The sequence below is a fragment of the Sceloporus undulatus genome, chromosome 3, assembly GCF_019175285.1.
Source record: "Sceloporus undulatus isolate JIND9_A2432 ecotype Alabama chromosome 3, SceUnd_v1.1, whole genome shotgun sequence".
NCBI classification, from domain to species: domain Eukaryota; kingdom Metazoa; phylum Chordata; class Lepidosauria; order Squamata; family Phrynosomatidae; genus Sceloporus; species Sceloporus undulatus.
Genome location: NC_056524.1, coordinates 238,200,948 through 238,221,327, shown reverse-complemented (window position 1 = coordinate 238,221,327; position 20,380 = coordinate 238,200,948). Strand labels below are relative to the sequence as shown.

Below are 20,380 nucleotides of genomic sequence, written 5' to 3'. Positions count from 1 at the left end.
AATCCTGAACACAACTGGACTCTCCATTTTGCACTTTGTGACAGCTAATACATAGAAACATGCCATTTCTGAAACTGAAGGTGACAGATAGGCATCCTGACTAGTAAGCACCAATTGCCCTATTCTCCATGAATTTATCCAATTCTTTACAGCCACAGAAGTCAGCACCACTACATCTTGTGGCAATGGATCCGTGGCTTAACTATATGTTTTTATCTCCTGCAATCCTGTCTGCAGGTATGGCCTCTTTTCAGGTGTCATATCAAATGCATGGACTACTACTACTACTACTACTACTACTATTGTTCACTCTGGCTTCAGACCTGGCTATGGAAAAGAGACAGCCTTGGTTGCCTTGGTGGATGACCTACACAGGGAACTGGACAGAAAGAGTGTGTCCCAGTTAGTTCTGCTGGACCTCTCAGTGGCTTTTGATACCATTGACCATGGTATCCTTCTGGGTCACCTTGCTGGTATGGGCCTTCTCTCAGTCCTACCACCATCACAAACATGGTTGGTGGGGACATGAGAGAGGGTCTTTTCTGTGGCTGCCCCTAGACTCTGGAACTCCCTGCCCATGAATACCAGAATGTTCTAATAGAAGCTGCAGCTAGAATAAGGTTGCAGAGGCAGCTATGTGGACAAGCCTTAAGAATGTAGCTGTCAATACTCAGTTGGATGCAAGCACCAATTGTATACGTGATAGGCTGGGGAAGCTGTGGTCTTTCAGAATCCTTGTTTTGATTCCTATTATTCATCAATATTTGGATGGTCACAGATCCTACACTGCTCTGATGTGTAAGATAAAGTTGTAGTACATGTCTTATTGAAAGCTGGACAGAATGTCCCTTATGGCCTCTTGCAACTTTATGATTCTATACCCTACTAAGGTCTAGGCTATCTGGTAGACCATATCTCTGCATGAATCTGCCTGGGCCTTGAGATCATCAGAAGAGACCCTTCTCTCAGTCCCACCACGGTGGCAAGCATGGCTGGTGGGGACACAAGAGAGGCCCTTCTCAGTGGCTGCTCCTTAATCCTGGAGATCCTTTCCCAGAAACCAGAATCTCACCTCCCTGCTGTCCTTCTGTTGGCAGGCAGAACCCTTTTCATTTGAACAGGCTTTTTTAAAAAGAACATTTTAAAAGAAAGGGCTAGTTTTAATCTGAATTCTTTATCATTGCTTTTTATTTTTCTGATTGCATTTTTTCTAAGTGTAGATTTAAATCATTTTAAAATTTGGAATGGTTAAATAACATTTTAATGTTCACTTTTTATATGTTTTTACCTGCCTTCTTTTTACATTGAATTTTTACACTGAGTCTTGATTTTGGGAGAAAGATGGGCTACAAATATAGTAATGGTGGTGATGATGGTGGTTTTGATGATGATAGATTAGGTCTTCCTGTCAGGAAAAAAAGAAGTTGCTCACCTGTGATTTCAGAGTGGATAGAAAAGACACGATCCAATGCTGTTTGCATCCTGCTTGCCAAAAACTTTCAGCTCTCATACAGTTCCTGCCAGAGAGGTGGATTTCAGCCCTGTGATATTTCTTAACCAAGTTTATATTTTACTGCGTTAGATCAAGTTTATATAATGGAGTTTACATTTTACTGTCCTCCCCACATGGTCAAGAAAGGGAAAGGGCCTGTACCTGCACCGAGCTCTCTTCAAACCAACTAAACCACAAAAACAACATCAGAGACAAAATGTAGGCCTGAGCGTCTAACATCCTCACGTTTCTTCTCCTGTATGGTTTTTTAAAAACATCTTTTGTCTGATGAAAAAGCCAGTGGAGTTTCGAAAGCTTGCATGATGTACAGTATGTTGTGCATTTTGGTTGGTATCACTCTTTGGTGGATTTTGTTGTGTTCTTGTATAATCAAATCATTCGTTGTAAATACAGTATGCCCGCGTCATACGCGGGTGTGCCTTTCGTGGCTTCCAGCATATGCTGGAAGCCGTGCCAGAAGGAGCAGCGCTGCACACCGGAAAAGGTAATGGGCTGTGTGTTGGCTGCTGCCGCAAGCACATTCAAATAGCTTGAGCATCCATGTTTTTCCTTTACGCTGGGTTGTGTGTCTGGAATGGAACCCCCCTCCCCCCCCGTAAGGGAAGGGACGACTGTATTAACTCAGAAGTGAAAAACTCCACAGCATGAAACCATGGAGCTTGTGGTCAGTGAAGCCGAAACCAACTAACTGCAAGAGAGAAGCTGGGAGCATAAACTTTCAGAGACTGCATGCACCTGAGGCTCAAGTCTAACCAAGATCATGCTACCAATTTCTCACTTTCACTTAGGCTGCATCTGCACTGCAGAGTCATGGGAGAGAGAGAAGCAAGCTTTCTGTTTGTGTGTGTGTGTGTGTGCGTGTGTGCCCCTACTGTTATTTTAAGAGCCTGGCTGAAGCATTAAAGGCTGCATCCCAATAAAGCAGCAAAGAACCATGGGAAATCTGTCAACAAGCAAAACAAACAAACAAACAAACCAGAAAAAATCCTGCAAATAGCTTTCACTCTAAGTTAATCGAGCAAAGAAAGTGAATTCCTGAATGAAATGGAAATGAAAACATGTTATTTTCCCAAAAATGACTAATCCCTGATTCATGTCAATTTCTGTTTGGATTCCAAGCAGTTTGTGCCTAGTCTGAAAAACCAATTGCGCAATTGTGCCCAATACGCTGGACAACTGCACGTTCTGACCAGTTTCAACTTCCAGTTTTCCCTGTGTGATAAACTCCTATGTTTTAACTGTACTGGGGTTTTTTTTAAATATTGTGAAGCTGCTCTGATTCCCAGTTCTAGGAAAAGAGTGGGATACAAATAATAATAATAATAATAATAATAATAATAATAATAATAATAATAATAATGTGAAGTCGAATGCTGTCATGGCTGGCATCTATAGTATCGGTTGTATGTGTGTGTCTTTCTGTGATAGAGTAGTCCTTTGCACATTTATTTCAGAAAAAGTGGAACTTAATCCATAAAAAGTATATTCAGGCTGCAGTTTCAATTCCAAGAATTCTTTGAAGGTAAATATGGAGTGCATTGTCTTTGCATAATGGCTGGGCAAATATAACATTCTGGTTTTTTCAGTGTGAATCCAAAGAAGAAACTGAAATCAATGTATGGAAAATATATTCATATTGTAAAACTAGTCTCTTTTTTTCCAGAAACATTTTTATTCTAAATCTTGGAAATGGAATGTGAGTAAAATATTATCTCTCTGTTAAGTTTCTTTTTTCCTTTTCCTCTCTTTCTTTTCTGTTCTTGGACTTGGAATGCACATTTTTACTGGTGAAAAGTTTGCTCTCATACATATTCTGTGTTTCTGCTTTTATCTCATTGATGGTAAGTAGCAGAAGAGAGCTGAACTCTATGTGTGACAAAAAAAGTAACACATATCTCCTTGCTGTATAAACAGAAATCTCTGAGAATGCATTGCAGCACATCCAAATGAATTAAATTGGTGGAGGGCCATTTGTGCATCATCCAATAAGAAATAATGCATCACCAAATCTGAGGATAATAAAATTTGAGGACAACGATTTGCATAAAATTTATATATGGTTTGAAAGTATATATTCCAATTTATAAATAGCTAATAAAATCTAAATAGAAATATTATCAGAGCCACATCTAACATTGGCAGATCATAAGCACTGTAAAATTAGCAAGTTGTTTGCTTTTTACCGTATATTATTTATTTATTTATATTCCACTTAATCTTGAGGAATCCAAGTGGATTACAACAGTATTAATAATAAAAAATAATAATAAAAACTTTATTTCTAGCCTGCCTTTCCAAAGATCAAGGCGGGTTACAGCACTTAGACCATCCAACAATACAAGCCACGAAATACAATAAAAGCATCAATCAATATAAACATCAGTTAAAACATACTACAATAAAAATAACTGTCCAAGCTAGCACAATAGTGCAATAGTGAGGGGAGAGAAGGGGTTATCTCGGGGGTATTAGGGGTATGCCTGCTGGAAAAGGTGTGTTTTGAGCCCCTTTTTAAATTGGTCCAGAGAGGTGGCCGAGTGGAGCTCGCCAGGAAGGGAGTTCCAGAGCTTGGGGGCTGAGGTGGAAAAGGCCCTCTGTGTGGTGGTGGAATATCTTGCTTCTGGAACTCTTAGCAATTGCTTCCCGGACGATCTGAGTGTGCGAGGTGGATTGTATGGAGTATAGACTATAAGTTGACCACATGTATAAGTCGAGGGCTATTTTTGGGCCAAAATTATGGATTTTGCCATGACCCATGGATAAGTCAAGGCAAAAACTTGGAGGCTCCTTCTGTGTGTATGTGTGCACACAGTAAGAGAGACTCTAATTGATGTTTTTCACTTCAGCATTTCAACTTTGGTTTCACCTGTCTTTCCACATATTGCTGGACTTCAACTCCCAAGTGTGAAAGATCATAGGAGCTGTTGTCATTGCGATGGCCATTGCTTAGCACCTGATATTTTCTGTGCTGATTGAAGATAAGGACAGGGGGCTACCCACTCTAAAACATTATCAGGATATGGTAAATGAAAAGGATAACCTAACAATTTTTTGATTTTTTTCCCCCTGTTCGTTGACCAGTCTACCTCTGTGCTGTCTAGGGAGTGGCAAGAAAACAGATATTTCATATAATTTCATTAAAATTTTCAAAACACTATTCTGTTCACTGGAAAGGCCTAGTTTTATGAGAGCTGAATGATGATTCACTAAGGTATCCACAGTCTTATACTAGAACTAAACTCAGAACTAAACTAAACTCTGGTCAAAACAGAACACGGAGAAACAGAATGGTTCCCAGTTGGGAAATGAGTCTGACAAGGCTGCTGCATCTTATCACCCTGCTTGTTCAATTTATATGCAAATCACATTGTAAGAAAAGCAGGTTTGGACACAGAAGAAGAAGGAGTGAAAATAGGAGGAAGGAATATCAACAATCTAAGATATGCAGATGAAACCATAATACTAGCAGAAAACCTCAAAGACCTGGAACAAGTACTAAGAAAGATCAAGGGAAAAAGTGCAAAGGCAGGCTTATTGTTGAACATAAAGAAAACAAAACTAATGACCACTGAGAACCTACACAAATTTGAATTTGACAATAAAGAAGCAGAAATAGTAAAAAAAATTCTCATACCTGGGATCAAACATTGATAGAAATGGAGACTACAGCCAGGAAATCAGAAAAAAGATTGAGAATGGGCAGGGCAAATATGAAAGAAGTAGAGAAGATTCTAAAATGCAAAGATATACAACTAAGCACAAACGTTAGAATCATACAAGCCATTGTATTCCCTATTACCATGTATGGATGTGAGATCTGGACAATTATGAGGAAAATCAACTCATTTGAGATGTGCTGGAGAAAAGTGCTAAGGATTCCATGAACAGCCAAAAAAACAAATCTCCCTGGAGGCCAAGATGACAAAACTCAGGCTGTTGTACTTTGGACATATCATGAGAAGGCATGAAACATTGGAAAAAACAATAATGCTAGGAAAGGTAGAAGGAAATAGAAAGAGAGGAAGGCTGCGTGTGAAATGAATGGACTCTATTAGAGAGATCACGAGTATGAGTTTGCAGGAGTTGGGCAGAGCAGTGGAGGATAGGGGGTCTTGGAGATGTCTTATCAGCAGGGTCACCATGGGTCAAAATCGACTCAAAGGAAGTTAACAACAAAAACCTCGGTTTGGGTTTGGAGGCAGCTTAAAGAGACAATTTCCTCTAAAAAGTATGGTTTTCTATTACAAGAGCTCTCATTTCTTTACAGTAGTCTGGAAGAGGCCTAACTTGATTAACCAATGTGCAGTACAGAGCACCAAAAAGAGGCCCTCCCTGGTGCCTCTCTCTGCTCCACAGAAGCACCTCAGCAACCAAATTGTGCGGCGCTGCTGCGGAGCAAAAAAGGAGCACCCGGAAGTGGCTACTTTTTGAGGCGCTGGTGCTATGCCGCAAAGCGCCAGAGCCAGCACGGTGACATCGCAGCTGCGCTGCCCTGTCTGGAAGCATCACTGTGCAATGTCACCATTACGCACCCTGTCTAGTGGATGTGCTTCAGCTACAGCACGTCCATGACATGAGAGGATTGCCGGGCGTGTGGGCGCTCCGCCCACCAGACAACCCTCGCATGTGACGAGGGCGCCTCAAAGGCCCATCTGTTCCGGGCCCAACTCAATATTTTTAATCTTATGAACTCTTATATAGGTACTATATTCACATTTCAAGGTATTAAAACAGAAAAGAAGGCCCATGTCCTTATAATATCAGGTAGTCAGTCCTTCTAGTTGAAATATTTTGAATTTGTAAGCTTGAAAAGGGGAAATTTTGTAAAGATTTTTTTGTTTCCTACTACTTTGATGCTTCAAAGTGAAAATGGGAGTTTGTTAAATTGACCATGTTATAAATAATTGTAGAAATTTTAACCACTTTTAATCCACTTTTAATGCTAATTAATAGAATGAATAACAAAGACTGAAATGCAGAGGTCAAAATGATTGTAAATTAACAACTGAGTTTTAATCTACATGTTTTATCCTGTTGATTTTAGTTCTGTTCATGAAGATAGCTTGATGACAGTTCAGTTCTTACCAGTCTGCTCACAAGTAATAGGGGATAGAAGCACCACAGAATTAAAACAGGAATGTTTCTCCTTTCTTCCAGCAATGGACTCTAAATCTGTACCACCACCTCCAGCATATTCTGGACCAGGTTATCCAGCTGCACAAGCCCAATATGGATTTCCCCAGTACATGCCTGGATCTGCTATTCCAGGTTAGGAGTTGGGTATGCATGTAGGATTTGGTTTAAGAAACCCATGTTTATACAGTGAGGATATTCAGAGTGTCAGTATGCAACTATTTAGTTATTTATTTTTTACCCTTACCGTATTAGCTCTCTTCCAAGGATCCCCCTCCCCTTTTGCTTCAGTAAGTTGGGCTGAGAGATAGTGGTTAGTCCATACAAGATCACCCAAATCTAATTTATCTAGATCTCATCTAGTGGCATTTTCAGCTCTGTTTCTAGCTCTGTGTTAACATATGATGTTCAGTGATACACTGCTGTTTGGTTTTGGGGGGGAATTGACTCACGTGTATGTATTTTGTTTTGGTCTTTATATATATGGTCTCTGTTCTGGTTTAGACACATCTTTAATCCTGCACCAGGCCTTGAACTGTCAACTTTCTTATCTTCCAGTCATCAGAATTGACATCTTAACCACTAAGTCACCACATCCCTACTCAGGCAATATAGATAGAGGCCTCTATATTCCCCTTTTAATAATCATATAGGCTGATAAGACATTAGAGTCCCCTTGAGTCATACTTTTTTCCAGAATTCACACAAGACTGAACCTACAAGGTAGGCATTTTAATAATTTTGGGACCAGGAGACAGGTCAGGGTGCTACCCTGGCCCTGGTACTCACCCAGGTTGGCCCCTGTGTTTTCACAGGGATAGTTAGGTGTTTACACATGTGTCCCTGCACTGACCCAGGACAGGTACGTGCTTCTTACCTTGTCACACTGTTGCTCCACCTGAAAAGCCTCCTTCCCTGTTTCTGTGTCTGATGAGGAAATGGGGTGTCTGGTTGCATCCATTTGGTCAGATGACCCATTTCTACATCAGACAGTTATGGGGTGAGGGTGGGGGGCTCCTCGGTTGGAGCGATGCACAGCAAGGTAAGGAGCACAGTGTGTGTGTGTGTAAACAGCTGGGATTTGCTACAGAGTTTCCACGAATTCAGTGGCAAACTGGGGGTAAATTACCCTAACATATTGGCTGTTTTCCCTGGGATCAGGCTGGATTCTCTGGATCTTTGTCTAGTTTTGTGCAATCAGGCCCAATCCTGCCTCCAGCCATTTTGTCTGCATCATCTGAACTAGATGACATGAGGGAATTTTGGCCCATGCTGACAACCCCTCCCTTGTAGTTTGATGGAGTCTCCTTCTTTGAAAGTTTTTAAACAGAGGGTGAATGGCCATCTGTCAGGGGTGCTTAGATTGTGAGTTCCTGCATTACAGGGGGGTTTACTCTTCCAACTCTATGATTCTGTGATTCTTTTAGCTACTATCTATCTATCTATCTATCTATCTATCTATCTACACACAAATATATAAAACCAGATGAGACACATTCATTAATAAAATCTCCTCATCTCCTCCATTGGAAGATTATTGTGGTCTAAAATAGGAGCTGAGAAACATATATTTAACTTTGAGCTCCTTGGCTCAAGCACTGTAGATAGATAGATAGATAGATAGATAGATAGATAGATAGAAGATAGATAGATATCCCACATTAGTTTACAGCAAACTGGCCAATTGGTGCAATGGTTTAGTTAAATAAAGTAACTAGGTATTTTTTTAAAAAGTAATAAAATTAACAATGTGTAAAATTACTGATTTCTCCAGAATTTAAATTACTACTACTAAGTGTCATCAAAATTTTACAGATTAAAATATTTTTTTCTGACTGTTAATTTCAGATTGTTAGTGGTTTTTTTCTTTCCATCTTTCATATTCCTCCAGAATAGTGATTCCCCCCCCCCAATTTTCCCAGGTCAGCAGATGGCTGTCACAGTCCAAGATCAGCTGAATACACCTGGGCCTGTAATTTGGATGCCAATACCACCTCCAATTCCCAAATGCCCACCAGGATTGGAATATTTAAGTCAGGTAATTGACCTCTTGTTTTCATTTTGTTCTTTTATCTGATCAGTAAACAAGGCCAAGAGACTGCAAAGATTGTCGCACACCTGTTAAAAGTAATTTAACTATAAGCCCCCAAACTTTGGGAAAAAAACCATTTTCCCTATTAAAGGAAGCAAGCATTCATTCACTTGGGGAGCTTCTACACTGTAGGAATAATGCAGTTTGACACTATTTAACTGTCATGGTTGAATTCTACAGGATTTGTAGTTTTGTGAGGCACCAGCACTCTTTGTCAGAGAATCCTAAAGAACTTGTAAATCTACAAATGCCAAGATTTCACAGGTTACAACACTTAAAGTGGTGTCAATCTGCATTATTTCAACAGTAGATGCACCCTTACTCAATGGAAAGTGACACTAAATGTACTCAAGAGGTTATTTCCACAGACCAATGGCCTATGAAGCTCACTTGTAGTTTGTAGAACAGTCAGCAGGGACATAAATATTAAGCACAATAACTTGATAATTGACACAAAAACTAGTTATCTCTGTATATGTTTAGCAGGTGCCTGGCAGCACAATTGGAAGAAAATGGGAAAGGGCACAGATTTCTTTGATGGTTCATCATATTCAAAAGAGGCAACTAATTCTTTTGTTCTAATGTTGCCTCTAGAGGAATGCAAGTAGTGGAATGGGAATTTTAAAGAATATCCCCTCTCCTTCCATGTAAAATTGCAAAGTCAGCTCCAGAAGCAAGGAATTGTTGAGTGGTCTTGTGGTGGACCCTCCTGTCTTCTGGGGGAATCTCTCTTCCATTGGCACTATTCTGAGCAGTGTTTGGCCTCTAGGACTAGTAATTACTGATGATACCTGAGAATTGGCAATTAGATTGGCAGCATTGTGGGAAATCAAAGAGTATCCAGATCCAGCTGCCTGGTGCTGCTCTGAGAGCCAGACCCCAAATGAATAACAATTATAATGAGCATAATAATAGGAAACAGGGCCCAGGACAAGCATCAGCAGTGGTCCCAGCTGGGTTGATGGATACTTTTAGCTATGCATGGCTAATAAGTACAGTACTGATGTCAGTTCAACACAAATGCCAGATTCTTTTTTGCTGCATGCACATGATGTTGTTGGGATGTAATTCTTCCACTGAGGAATTGTGCTGATACAACAGAGAAAAGACTTGAATGAGAAAACATTTTGACTATGAGTGTACTGAATGAATCCAGACAGTAATACGTGGGGATATTTGACATTAGTCTATTTTTACACATTTTTAAGGTGTACAGTGAAAACTCACATTTCCTGATGGTAAAAAGAATTTGGTTTCTATTATCTTGTGGAATCTGAATATTAAATCTAGTGAAAAGTGTGGAATAAAAAGAATGAGTAGTCTATTTCATGCAAATCACAGAAACAGAACTAGCCATAGAACATCAAATCATTGTAGTTACGTAATTATTCTGCCATGTGTTTCAGCTTTAATGTTTATGGCTTTTCTCTTTTTTAAAAATTGTAACAGATTGATCAGATATCAATTCAGCAGCAGATTGAGCTCATGGAAAGTATGTATCATGCTACAATACTTCAACAATGGGGGAACATTCAGTGAAATTTCCCACTTGGGGGCTGTGGTTTGTAAATCTGGGGCATTCTTCTGAGTGTGTATATATTAATTTATACTTGCTTATTAACACCATCTGTTACCTTTCCAGGCAGTAAACAGTGAATTGCAAAACAGAATAAATAAATAAATAAATCAGTAGACCAGTAAAAACAAGAAAAAAACCCCAACAGTATCACTAAAACCAGATCAATTGGTGAAGTAAATCAAATGTCAAGTGAAGATCTCGCTCTGAAACTCTCCTTGCAAAAAAAGAGGGGTGGGGGAGAGAAAGATAAGAAAATAAAAGAAAGAAAGAAAGAAAAAAGAGGGAGTAAACAGAGTTTTTATTACTGCAAGGTTAAGAATGAAATGGACATGCCCTTTCTCTTCTCTTACTAGAATAGAGTAATTTTCACACCCAGTATTATGGATGTCCAAAATCTCTCTGTTTTAGTTACGTTTTGTGTTTGCCAATCCAGTGATAAGGGGTTAGAGGGGTGGGACCCAACATCCAATTGGGGCCTGGAGAGTCTATTATTATTACTCTATTATTAACAGCTCTATAGTGCTGGCCTGGCATAAGGCCTGGATATAGTGATTTTAATACAGTGGACTCTTATTATCCACTGGGGTTTTGTTCCAGGAACCCCCGTGAATAACAAAATCTGTGTATGCTCATGTCCCATTAAATACAATGGCATAGCAAAATGGTGCTCCTTATATAAAATGGAAAAATCAAGGTTTGATACTTGAAATGTATACTTTTTTTGAATATTTTCAAGCCATGGATGCTTGAATCCGTGTATAAAAAATCTGTGTATAAGGAGGGCCAACGGTAGTGTATAATTTTGAGTTTTCCCCCCTATTTTTTTGTTTGTTTTAAATGGTTAATTCTATGTATAGTTTAATTGAATTTTAACTGCTTTATGTGTTTTACTCATGTAAATGCTTTGTACTTAATAAATTGTATTTGGTGCTTTGCACCAAATAAATAGCTATAATATAAATCAAACATCAAGTAAAGCTCTCTTTCTCTCCGAAACTCTCCTTGCAAAAAAGGGGGGGAAGGAGGGAAGGAGGGAGCGAAGAAGGAAGGAAGGAAGGAAGGAAGGGCATGTCCATTCCCGTCTTATTACTGCAAAAACAAGACTGGAATGGAAATGCCCTTTCTCTTTTCTTACTAGAACAGAGTAATTTTTACATTTCAGTATTATGGATGTTTATGTAAGAGCTTTTCACTGCAATTGTGAGGATGTTTTGGAGTTAGACTATCATCTAGAGAGGAGGGGAGACAGCGATTCCTTGCTGTGCCCCACCATTAGCCCCATGCATCAGGTAATTCTAGAGCCAGGGCTTTTCAGAATCCCACCAGCATTCTCATTCAGTCTCAGACCCATATCAGGTTGCATGAACTTTTTTTCTTTCTTTTTCCATGGAGACTAACAATTTTGAGGTTTCTTTCCTCCCCCTTCCCATATTCACATTTTGCATTTTTCTAAAAAGACTTAAAATACAGTATGCTCTTTTCCAGATTGAGTAAGAACATTTCTTTTTAAAAACGTGTAGTTGTACAGATTTTTCTTCCAAGGATAAGTTTGATTGTGTACATCTGTAGAGAAATGGCAAACCCAATACATTTTGTTTTCCATCTGTATTCATTATGCTTCCTGTTCAATGTCTGGAAAAATGATGAAGGTGTAGACATCTTCTTGCCAGTTTGCTTCCCTTTTTATGTTATAGAATGGACCGATATAGCTTTAGAGCTGGAAATCTGAGATGAAAGTTAATGACTCTGATTAGAAGTTTTAAAATATTGTTTACAAGCATCTGTATTGTCTTTTCAGTGATAAGTGGCTTTGAAACTTGCAACAGATATGAAGTCAAAAACTCTCTGGGGCAGATGATGTACTTTGCAGCTGAGGAAAATGATGACTTCACTTTGAATATGTATGGACCATTGCGGTCATTCACCATAAAACTCTTTGACAGTAGAAGCCAACCAGTCATGCAATTATCAAGAGCTTTTCACTGTTCCATTTGCTGCTGCCCTTGTGTTTGCTGCTTGCAAGAGGTAAACACCTCAATTACCTTGGGGCCCACATGAAGGTTCCCTTTCCCTTAAAACAATGGTTCTCACCTTTTCTATGCCCCAAACCCCATGTTTTATCTGTGAGGATTCTGCACTGTGAATTATGAAACTTTCTATATTAAAATGGGCTGGGACATTTCTTTATTGTCAGAGTGATTCTGCACAGGCAAGGCAAGTTGATACCACTTTATTTGTCATAGTTGCATCCTGAAATTTATAACTGGATGACACACTCAAAACTCTCTTCTAGACTGTTCCCAAGTACTACCATGCGCTAATGGATTACAGCTTCCTGTTCTCTGTTAGTAAAGCATGAAACTACAAACCCCAGCATTCCATAGGATGGAATAATGAATGCTGTATCAAATTGCTGTGACAGTACAGTGGAGATTTACTCTAAGGGTACGTTGGGGCTGTACACATAGCCCCGAAGGGGCGGCCTGGAGCCACCTCTCTTACAGCCAGATGGGGGGCAGCAGTAGTGGCAGCCGCACACTGCATCCCCTATCTGGCTTCTGCAAGGAGCAATAGCCATGTTGCCGCTGCTTGGTGGCGCTCCTTCGGCACTGCATCATCTGTACATAGCACCAGAGTCACGCCACCCAGGGGACAGCCAGGGCATGCATCATGTAGACTCTATGCCTTGACTCCACCCCCAGCCTGGCCTTTAAAGCTAGAATGGACAACCCCTTTGTTAGTTTAAATAGCAAGATAATGTATTCCATAAAATTTTTTATAGGCCCAGTACAGATGGCGCAGAAGCGCCGTGCTGGGGCCAAAAGTAGGGCTTGGGAGCGTGCAGCAACCACACGATCCCCAGCCCTACTACGTACGGAGGGCGCCATCTTAGCATAGCACTGTCCATACAGAGCTCACAACAATGTTGTCACGTGCGTGGTGCATCCAAATGGACCGACGCACGCCTGACGACATCGCACAGCTGGAGGGCGCTTAGGATGCCCTGTTTGCGATGCGAGAAGGAGATCCGAAATGGAGCTCCTTCTGGGAGGACACTTCATTCCCATGGCAACTAGATTGCCGCAGGAACGAGGCCAGGGAGAAAGGGGCGGAGAGGCCCCTTTCTCCTCTAGCTGCACCTGTCGGGGTGTCCACAGGGCATAAAGCACCATGGACACCCCTTTTTGCCACTTCCCCATGGCCTGGAAAAGTGCTGGGTTGGAGCCACAGGGGCTGCCGGTGAGGCTGCCATGCCTCCAACCCGGCAAGAAAAGGGGCGGCTGCAGACTGTCCCTTTTCTGCTGTCTGTATCCCGGCGACTACTCCATTTACACATTCTCCTTTCCTCATTTACCTAATATTGAACTAAGATTAATCTATATTATTTACAGCATGTGTGTCAAGTCACTGTGTTTTCTGTTAGTGCCATCCTAATGGATCCTTCATTTATGTATAAACCTGGGAATTCTTAATTGTGTATTTATCTGCTAGGCAAAAGTGTAAGATCGGTATTAATTCTAATTATGCTGTCTTTTTCTTGAAGCTGGAAGTTCAGGCCCCACCAGGCACAGTCATTGGCTATGTTAAACAGAAGTGGCACCCCTGTTTGCCTAAATTTGTTATCCAAAATGAGGCCAGGGAAGATGTACTTAAAATGGCTGGTCCTTGTGTTCCATGCCGCTGTTTTGAGAATATTCATTTTGAGGTGAGCTAATCCTGAAAAGTAAAAAAAGATATATTTCTTTGTTTTCCAGCTGGATATTTGATTGTAACATACATGTTATATTTGTATGCATGCGTGTGTGTGTGTAATAGTCCCAGAGATATGGGAACATTAACTGCATCATAATAATAGGTTGACTTATAGAAACTGCATTGAAGATCCAGGGCTTAAGTTTTCTTTGTTTTGGCTTTATAAGCGTGTTTTATTTACTTTTTTTTATTATATATTTATTATTTAACATTTGTGTCCTGCCTTTCCTCCAACAATTTCAGAGGGTCATCCATGGCTCTCTTCCTCTGCACTTTGTCTTCAGAATATCCCTGTGAGGCGAGTCAAGCTACTGCCCATCATTCTGGCTGCTTGGCCAGCTTGCCTGCCTACCTGTCTGCCTCCATTTGTTTACTTTAAAAAAAATTATTATATGCCTAATAAAACATCTTTTTCTAGGTGTTGTGCAACTTGTAAAACAAAACAAAATATAATACAACTTGTAAAGTTCTAATATACAACTGTTTGTTTGTTTGTTTGTTTGTTTAAAAATAGCAAGATCCAATACAAAAGCACAATTAACTGTTCAGTAGTGAATATACCAGGCCTTGGATCCATAGAAACAAATAACATGAGCTAAACCCACTATCAGTACCACAAAGACTAAACTATTCTAAAGTCTTTACAAATATTGGTGCTTCACTAACAGTTTAGACATTCAAGAGATGGTGACATCTGTATTTTAGACTCATTATAATAGGATCTCAGCCTAGTGTGTATACATACACACAAAAACCAACAACAACAACAATGCGTGCATCAGATTAATTTTATATGAAATCTCCTTCTAGGTTCTACAGCTTACAGCTGTGACAGGAAGTACTCTTTCTTGGCCTTTACATAGGGGTTGGTTCTGTTCAGCGTTTGCAGATTATTGGAGCCTGCCCAATTTTTCCTTGTGACTGCCAACACCATCTGTGTTAGTACTGGCCCCACATTCTGGGACTTAGGCAAGTGTGATGATAAAGAAATGGATGCACATGGATGGATATCTTCAAAGTCAGTTATTCAGGTTTAGTTGGGGAGAAAATCTGATCATCTGTCATTTCCTGCATTAATTAACCAAAAAAGGAAGCAAGCAGATTTATTATACCTTGGAGTTAATAGAATTTGAAAATACAAGATATTTTCCAACCTTATGAGCTGTTGGGAGTAATTAAATCTTGGCACTGCCGATGTTGTTCAACTGCAATTTTCAGCTTTCCTCACCATTGCTGCACTGGCTAGTACTGCTTGGACTTCTAACTTCTAGATGGCTGCATGATTTCAGTACCTGTTTTAAATGGGTGTGACAAATTATTTACAGTGGTAGTACTAAATGGGAAGTCACCTTGAATCCCAATTTGGGAGAAAGGCAGGATAGAAACCTAATAAATAAATAAATAAAGTAATAAATAAGTGGTTCATGTATATCAATAGGTCTAAACAGACTGCAGAAATAATCTAGTTTGAGACCACTTTCACTGCCCTGGCTCAGTGCCAGGGAATCCTAGGAATTGTAGTTTACTGTGGCACCACAGCTCTCTGACAGAAGGCTAAATGTCTCACAAAACTACAGTTCCCAGAATTCTCTAGAATTCTACTGTTCCCAGAATTACCTAGAGCCAGGGCAGTTAAAGTGGTCGGAAAATAGATATTTCTGCAGTATGTTTTGGACCAATAGTTTTCATTAGTAGCACTATGTATAGTACTAATGCAAACCAGAATGGATCTCCCACGTAAGGAGAGGCTCCACTGTATAAGTCAACCCAGGATTTTGGAGGCCATTTTAGGGCAAAAAATTCTCGACTTATAGTCGAGTATATACGGTAGCTATTTTAGTGTGTCCAGAGGAAAGTAACCAAAATGGGGAAAGGTCTGGAAGCCATGCCCTAAGAGGAGCGGCTTAGGGAACTGGGTATGTTTAGCCTGGAAAAGAGAATGTAGAAAGGTGACACGGTAGCCTTGTTTAAATATTTGAAAGGATATCATACTAAGGATGGTGCAAGCTTGTTTTGTCCTGCTCCAGAGACTAGGACCCAGAGCAATGGATTCAAACTATAGGAAAAGAGACTCCACCTAAATTTTGGTGGAACTTCCTGACAGTAAGAACTGTTCAACAGTGGAACACACTTCCTGAGAATGTGATGGAGTCTCTTTCTTTGGAGGTTTTTAAGCAGAGGTTTAAAAACTCTCTGTTGAGAGTGCTTTGATTGTGTATTCTGGCACATCAGGGAGTTAAACTCAATTACCCTTGTGGTCTCTTCCAATTCTGTGATCCTATATACTATTATTCACTTTATCTTTTTGATGCAATATATTGTCTATGTTTTTATTGAAAATTAATTGTTTGTTTTTGTTGAATGCTTACTGTAAGTAAAATTAAATAATGTATAAACTGAAGAAAAATCTACCTTTTTTTCTTATTTTTGTTTGAAAATTAGGTGAAGGCATTGGATGGGAAATCTACTGTTGGAACAATTTCTAGACAATGGGGAGGATTTGCAAGAGAGGCTGCTACAGATGCTAGCATCTTTGGAATCAATTTTCCAATGGACCTTGATATTAAAACGAAAGCAATTGTGATTGGGGCTTGCTTCCTTCTGGTATGGTTTAAGTCTCAGACTGTACAGTCTATGAAACTAGTGTTGTGATTTTTATGGTTGATAGTGATGTGTTCAAAGAGTTGGGAGAAGGGCCTTCACATGATTCCTAACTTGTAAACTTTTCATTGACATGAAACTAAGATGATAATATCCATGTGTTAAGGATATAGATGAGGATAGTTCCTTGGTAGCAGAACCTGAAGAAGTTACCTTATATACTCAACTATAAGTCGATCTCATGTGTAAGTTGAGATCAGGCTTTGGGGCCAAAATTATAGATTTTGCCATTACCCGTGGATAGGCGGAGGGCAAAACTTGGAGTCTTCTTCAATGTGGGTATACTGTATGTGCATATGGCAAAAGAGACTCTCATTGGCCCTATTTCTCATTTCAACTGTCACTTCAGCCAGACCTGTGGGCGGGAGGGGGACACTTAAACAAACAGCAGCATTAATCAATCTCCCAGGACTTCTTCTGCTTGGCTCTTTCTTGCTAGACTCCTCTCCACATGGCCTTGGGAAATTTGAAAGAGTTGTTATTATGTTTCCATACTGACCCATAAATAAATCGACCTGGGATTTTGGGGTCAATTTTTGGGCATAAATTTTTAGACTTATGCAAGAGTATATGAGATTTTGGACTGCAACTGCCAGATTCTCTCAGCAAACATGACCCCAAACTTCCAAGCTCTGCATACAATTGCAAACTTAACTATATCAACATTTTGGATGGTTGTAGTCTAAAAGGTGTTGTTGTTGTTTTCAAATTCTACTTGCAATTTAGCTATATCAGCACAATTCATTGTTTACGCTGATGTAACCTGACCTATGTGAAATTGTGATGTCCAGCTTTTGTTACTTTAACCTAATTAGTCAAATATGCATTGACTACAGAGGTGGAAAAATCTGCAAAAGGAAAGCAGGAAGAATGTTATTAAGACTGTCCTGAGAGCAACGGGCTAGCATCAATGTTGAGGGAATGCTTTGATGTAGCCTGTTTTGTAAATAATTTATTTTCTGTTGCATGAGGTCTACTGGAACAAGAGAGTAAGGAAAGTGTTCATAATTCAATGAACAACAGAAAACCACCATTTTAATAATCCAGAATACATATTATTATTATTATTATTATTATTATTATTATTATTATTATTGTTATTGTTGTTGTTGTTGTTGTTGTTGTTATTATTATTATTATTATTATTATTATTATTATTATTATTATTATTATTATTTCTACCCTGCCTCTCCATTAAGATCGAGGTGGCTTACAACAATATCATCCAGATACTAAGCAGACATGGCTATTGACTCATTGTCTAGAATCCCTTGCTATGTGTCCATATGCATTTTTGGGAGAGGGTGTGGAAGGAACTATCCAATACCTTCTTGCGTAATGTCCCTAGCCCTGGGTACCTAATAGCAGCCATGAAGCTAGTGGGAGTAGTTCAGTCCCCTGAGTCATTAAACTTTCCAGCTACTCTTGTGTTTTTCAGTTACTCTCACATACCTAGGAAGAGTAGATTTATGCATAGTATAGAGCCTGCTCCTTCTTTGAACATGTCCACCTGCACCTCCACAGCTGATCAGTGCCCAGGGGTACAGAGCTGTCCCTTTGAGACAACACAGATGGTGTTGTGTATTTGGGGAAGAAGAGAGTAGCATTCACTCCCACAATAACTGGATGTCAGCCACTGACTCCAGTCTTCTACACACATTCATTGCATTAGCCTCTCTGATCACCCTTTAGATACACTTCTGTGATCCCATTTAAATAATTTAGGGGGTAACTATTGTAAGATACCAATTATGGTATTTCTGAATTTCAGTGTGTCTAATTAATGTAATTTTTAATATTTTACTACCTAGGATTTCATGTTTTTTGAAAGGAAAGGAAACAGGAACAGACGAGGCAGGACAACTGGACTCCACGGTGCTCATAGACATCGGGGTGCTCACAGGCGTCACAGGCATTAACTCAGAGCAAGTTTACCTTATCAGTATTCATCCATGTTACTCTGTGGCTGTTATGTAGGTTACATAACCAGGACTTATATTTAAACTATATAAAAGTGGCTATAGTGCTTCCATTCTTTATGTCATAACATTCCTCATAACTTATAGCAAATTAGTCAAAAATGGCAAAATATAAACATATAGACATAGTTTGTTTCTAAATTACAGTATATAAACTATACTAATATTTCAGAAGTGCAGCTGACTGCAGCAGAGAGAGGGAGCAAAATCTGACCCTCCATTTACCCTTGTTGCTTCCACTGCCATGTTATTGTGTGCCTTCAAGTTGCTTCCTATTAATGGCAACCCTTCATACAAACCACTTTTACTGACATTAATTCACACCCACACACCCGTGTGTGTGTGTGTGTGTGTGTGTGTGTAGTGCCAATCTATTCTTCCCATTAATTTGTACTCTGTGAAATTAATTTGTTTGTCTTAAATGTATGACATAATGAATAATCATTGTTATAATGTTTGAAGAAAGACAAAGATTATATATGTTTTTTTCATGTTTGCTACAATTATAGAATTATTCTTTGTGTACTTGGGGTGCATTTCGTTTACATTAAAGAGACTCCCCTTACGTTTTCTAAATATTTATGATGTTTGGGTGTGGTTTTTTCCACAAAGAAGATGTTTCCCAAACTTTCTGACAAAGGAGGCCTCTTCCTTTCATAGTAGCTTCTGTTACATCCAAAATGATGTGATTGGAAGAACAATAGCTACAATTGCATTTATATTGCACGCTTCTTCCACTGAGCTCAAGGTGGGTAACATGGCTCTTGTCTTCTCTTAATCCTCAGAATAGCCCTGTGTATCACTGAGGTGAAGAGAGAGGAACTAGCCCAAGGCAGAACTTGGATTTCTCACGTCCCAAACCAACATTATACCTGCTATGCTATGCTGGCTCTTCTATGTAATATCTGTACAAGTCTTTACTGTAATTCTTTTGAAGCTAAGGAGAGCAGACCCCAAAAGTAAATCTGCTTTCCCTTGCTTTAAGTGCCATATTGCTTCATTTTGGGGAAAAGAAATGTTTAACCACACGAGGAGTAAAGCAGTGCCAAAAGCTCAAGAGATTTTTCTTTTATCTGCTTGCTACAAAATAACCCCATTTATTTCTCTGTTCATAAATCTAGGCTTTGAAAGTATTATAAGATTTTCAGCTTAGAATGTGTTATTTAATTCCTTCTGGTTTGGATAAAACTATTACATAAAACATTTATAACATGAGATTCCCAGATGTCTTTCTCTTAAAGTTTTTTTCAGCTGTCTCATCACCGTAAAATTTAGTATGAATGCTTGTAGGCCAAAATATCCTGATTGAAATTGTAATTTGTTTTTGTTTTTTTTTAAGAGCAGAACAGACCCTTAGCTAATGTGATGCGCTGTTGGAAAAAATGCCACATAATAAAAAATATTATAGAATTGCATAGAGAAGAGAAAAGAAACTCTAATAACACATTTTTAAAAGCTTTAAAAGTCCTCTTCATTTTAACTGATATTACCTCAAAAATCTAAAATTTCAGCAGATACACTGGAGATTGTCACACTGGAAAAAGAAATGGGATATTAGCACTATGCTTCTGTCAATATCCCATAAATATCACGCAATAATGCAACACCTTTCAAATAACATCATGTGATGTCATCATTATTGCACAATTATCCCATGAATAAAGCAGCAA

The 20,380-nt window shown here is 39.3% G+C and overlaps 1 protein-coding gene across 9 annotated transcripts in view; it reads left to right on the top strand.

Moving 5' to 3' along the window:
* LOC121925577 (phospholipid scramblase 1-like) overlaps window positions 1-19,925 on the top strand; it is a 25,917-nt gene extending 5,992 nt beyond the window's left edge. The window contains exons 2-10 of one of the 9 annotated variants that reach the window (XM_042457873.1): window positions 3,177-3,209; window positions 6,671-6,781; window positions 8,538-8,684; window positions 10,188-10,230; window positions 12,116-12,342; window positions 13,862-14,023; window positions 16,513-16,674; window positions 18,543-18,656; window positions 19,496-19,925. In XM_042457873.1, the coding sequence (XP_042313807.1) occupies window positions 6,743-6,781; window positions 8,538-8,684; window positions 10,188-10,230; window positions 12,116-12,342; window positions 13,862-14,023; window positions 16,513-16,674; window positions 18,543-18,650 (888 nt within the window). In that variant the 5' untranslated portion in view covers window positions 3,177-3,209; window positions 6,671-6,742 and the 3' untranslated portion in view covers window positions 18,651-18,656; window positions 19,496-19,925. Of the gene's footprint in view, window positions 1-3,176; window positions 3,210-4,516; window positions 4,536-6,670; window positions 6,782-8,537; window positions 8,685-10,187; window positions 10,231-12,115; window positions 12,343-13,861; window positions 14,024-16,512; window positions 16,675-18,542; window positions 18,657-19,495 lie in introns of those variants that run through there. The other 8 variants (XM_042457869.1, XM_042457871.1, XM_042457874.1 and 5 more) reach the window with 8 other exon arrangements.
* The last annotated feature ends 455 nt before the right edge of the window (window positions 19,926-20,380 follow it).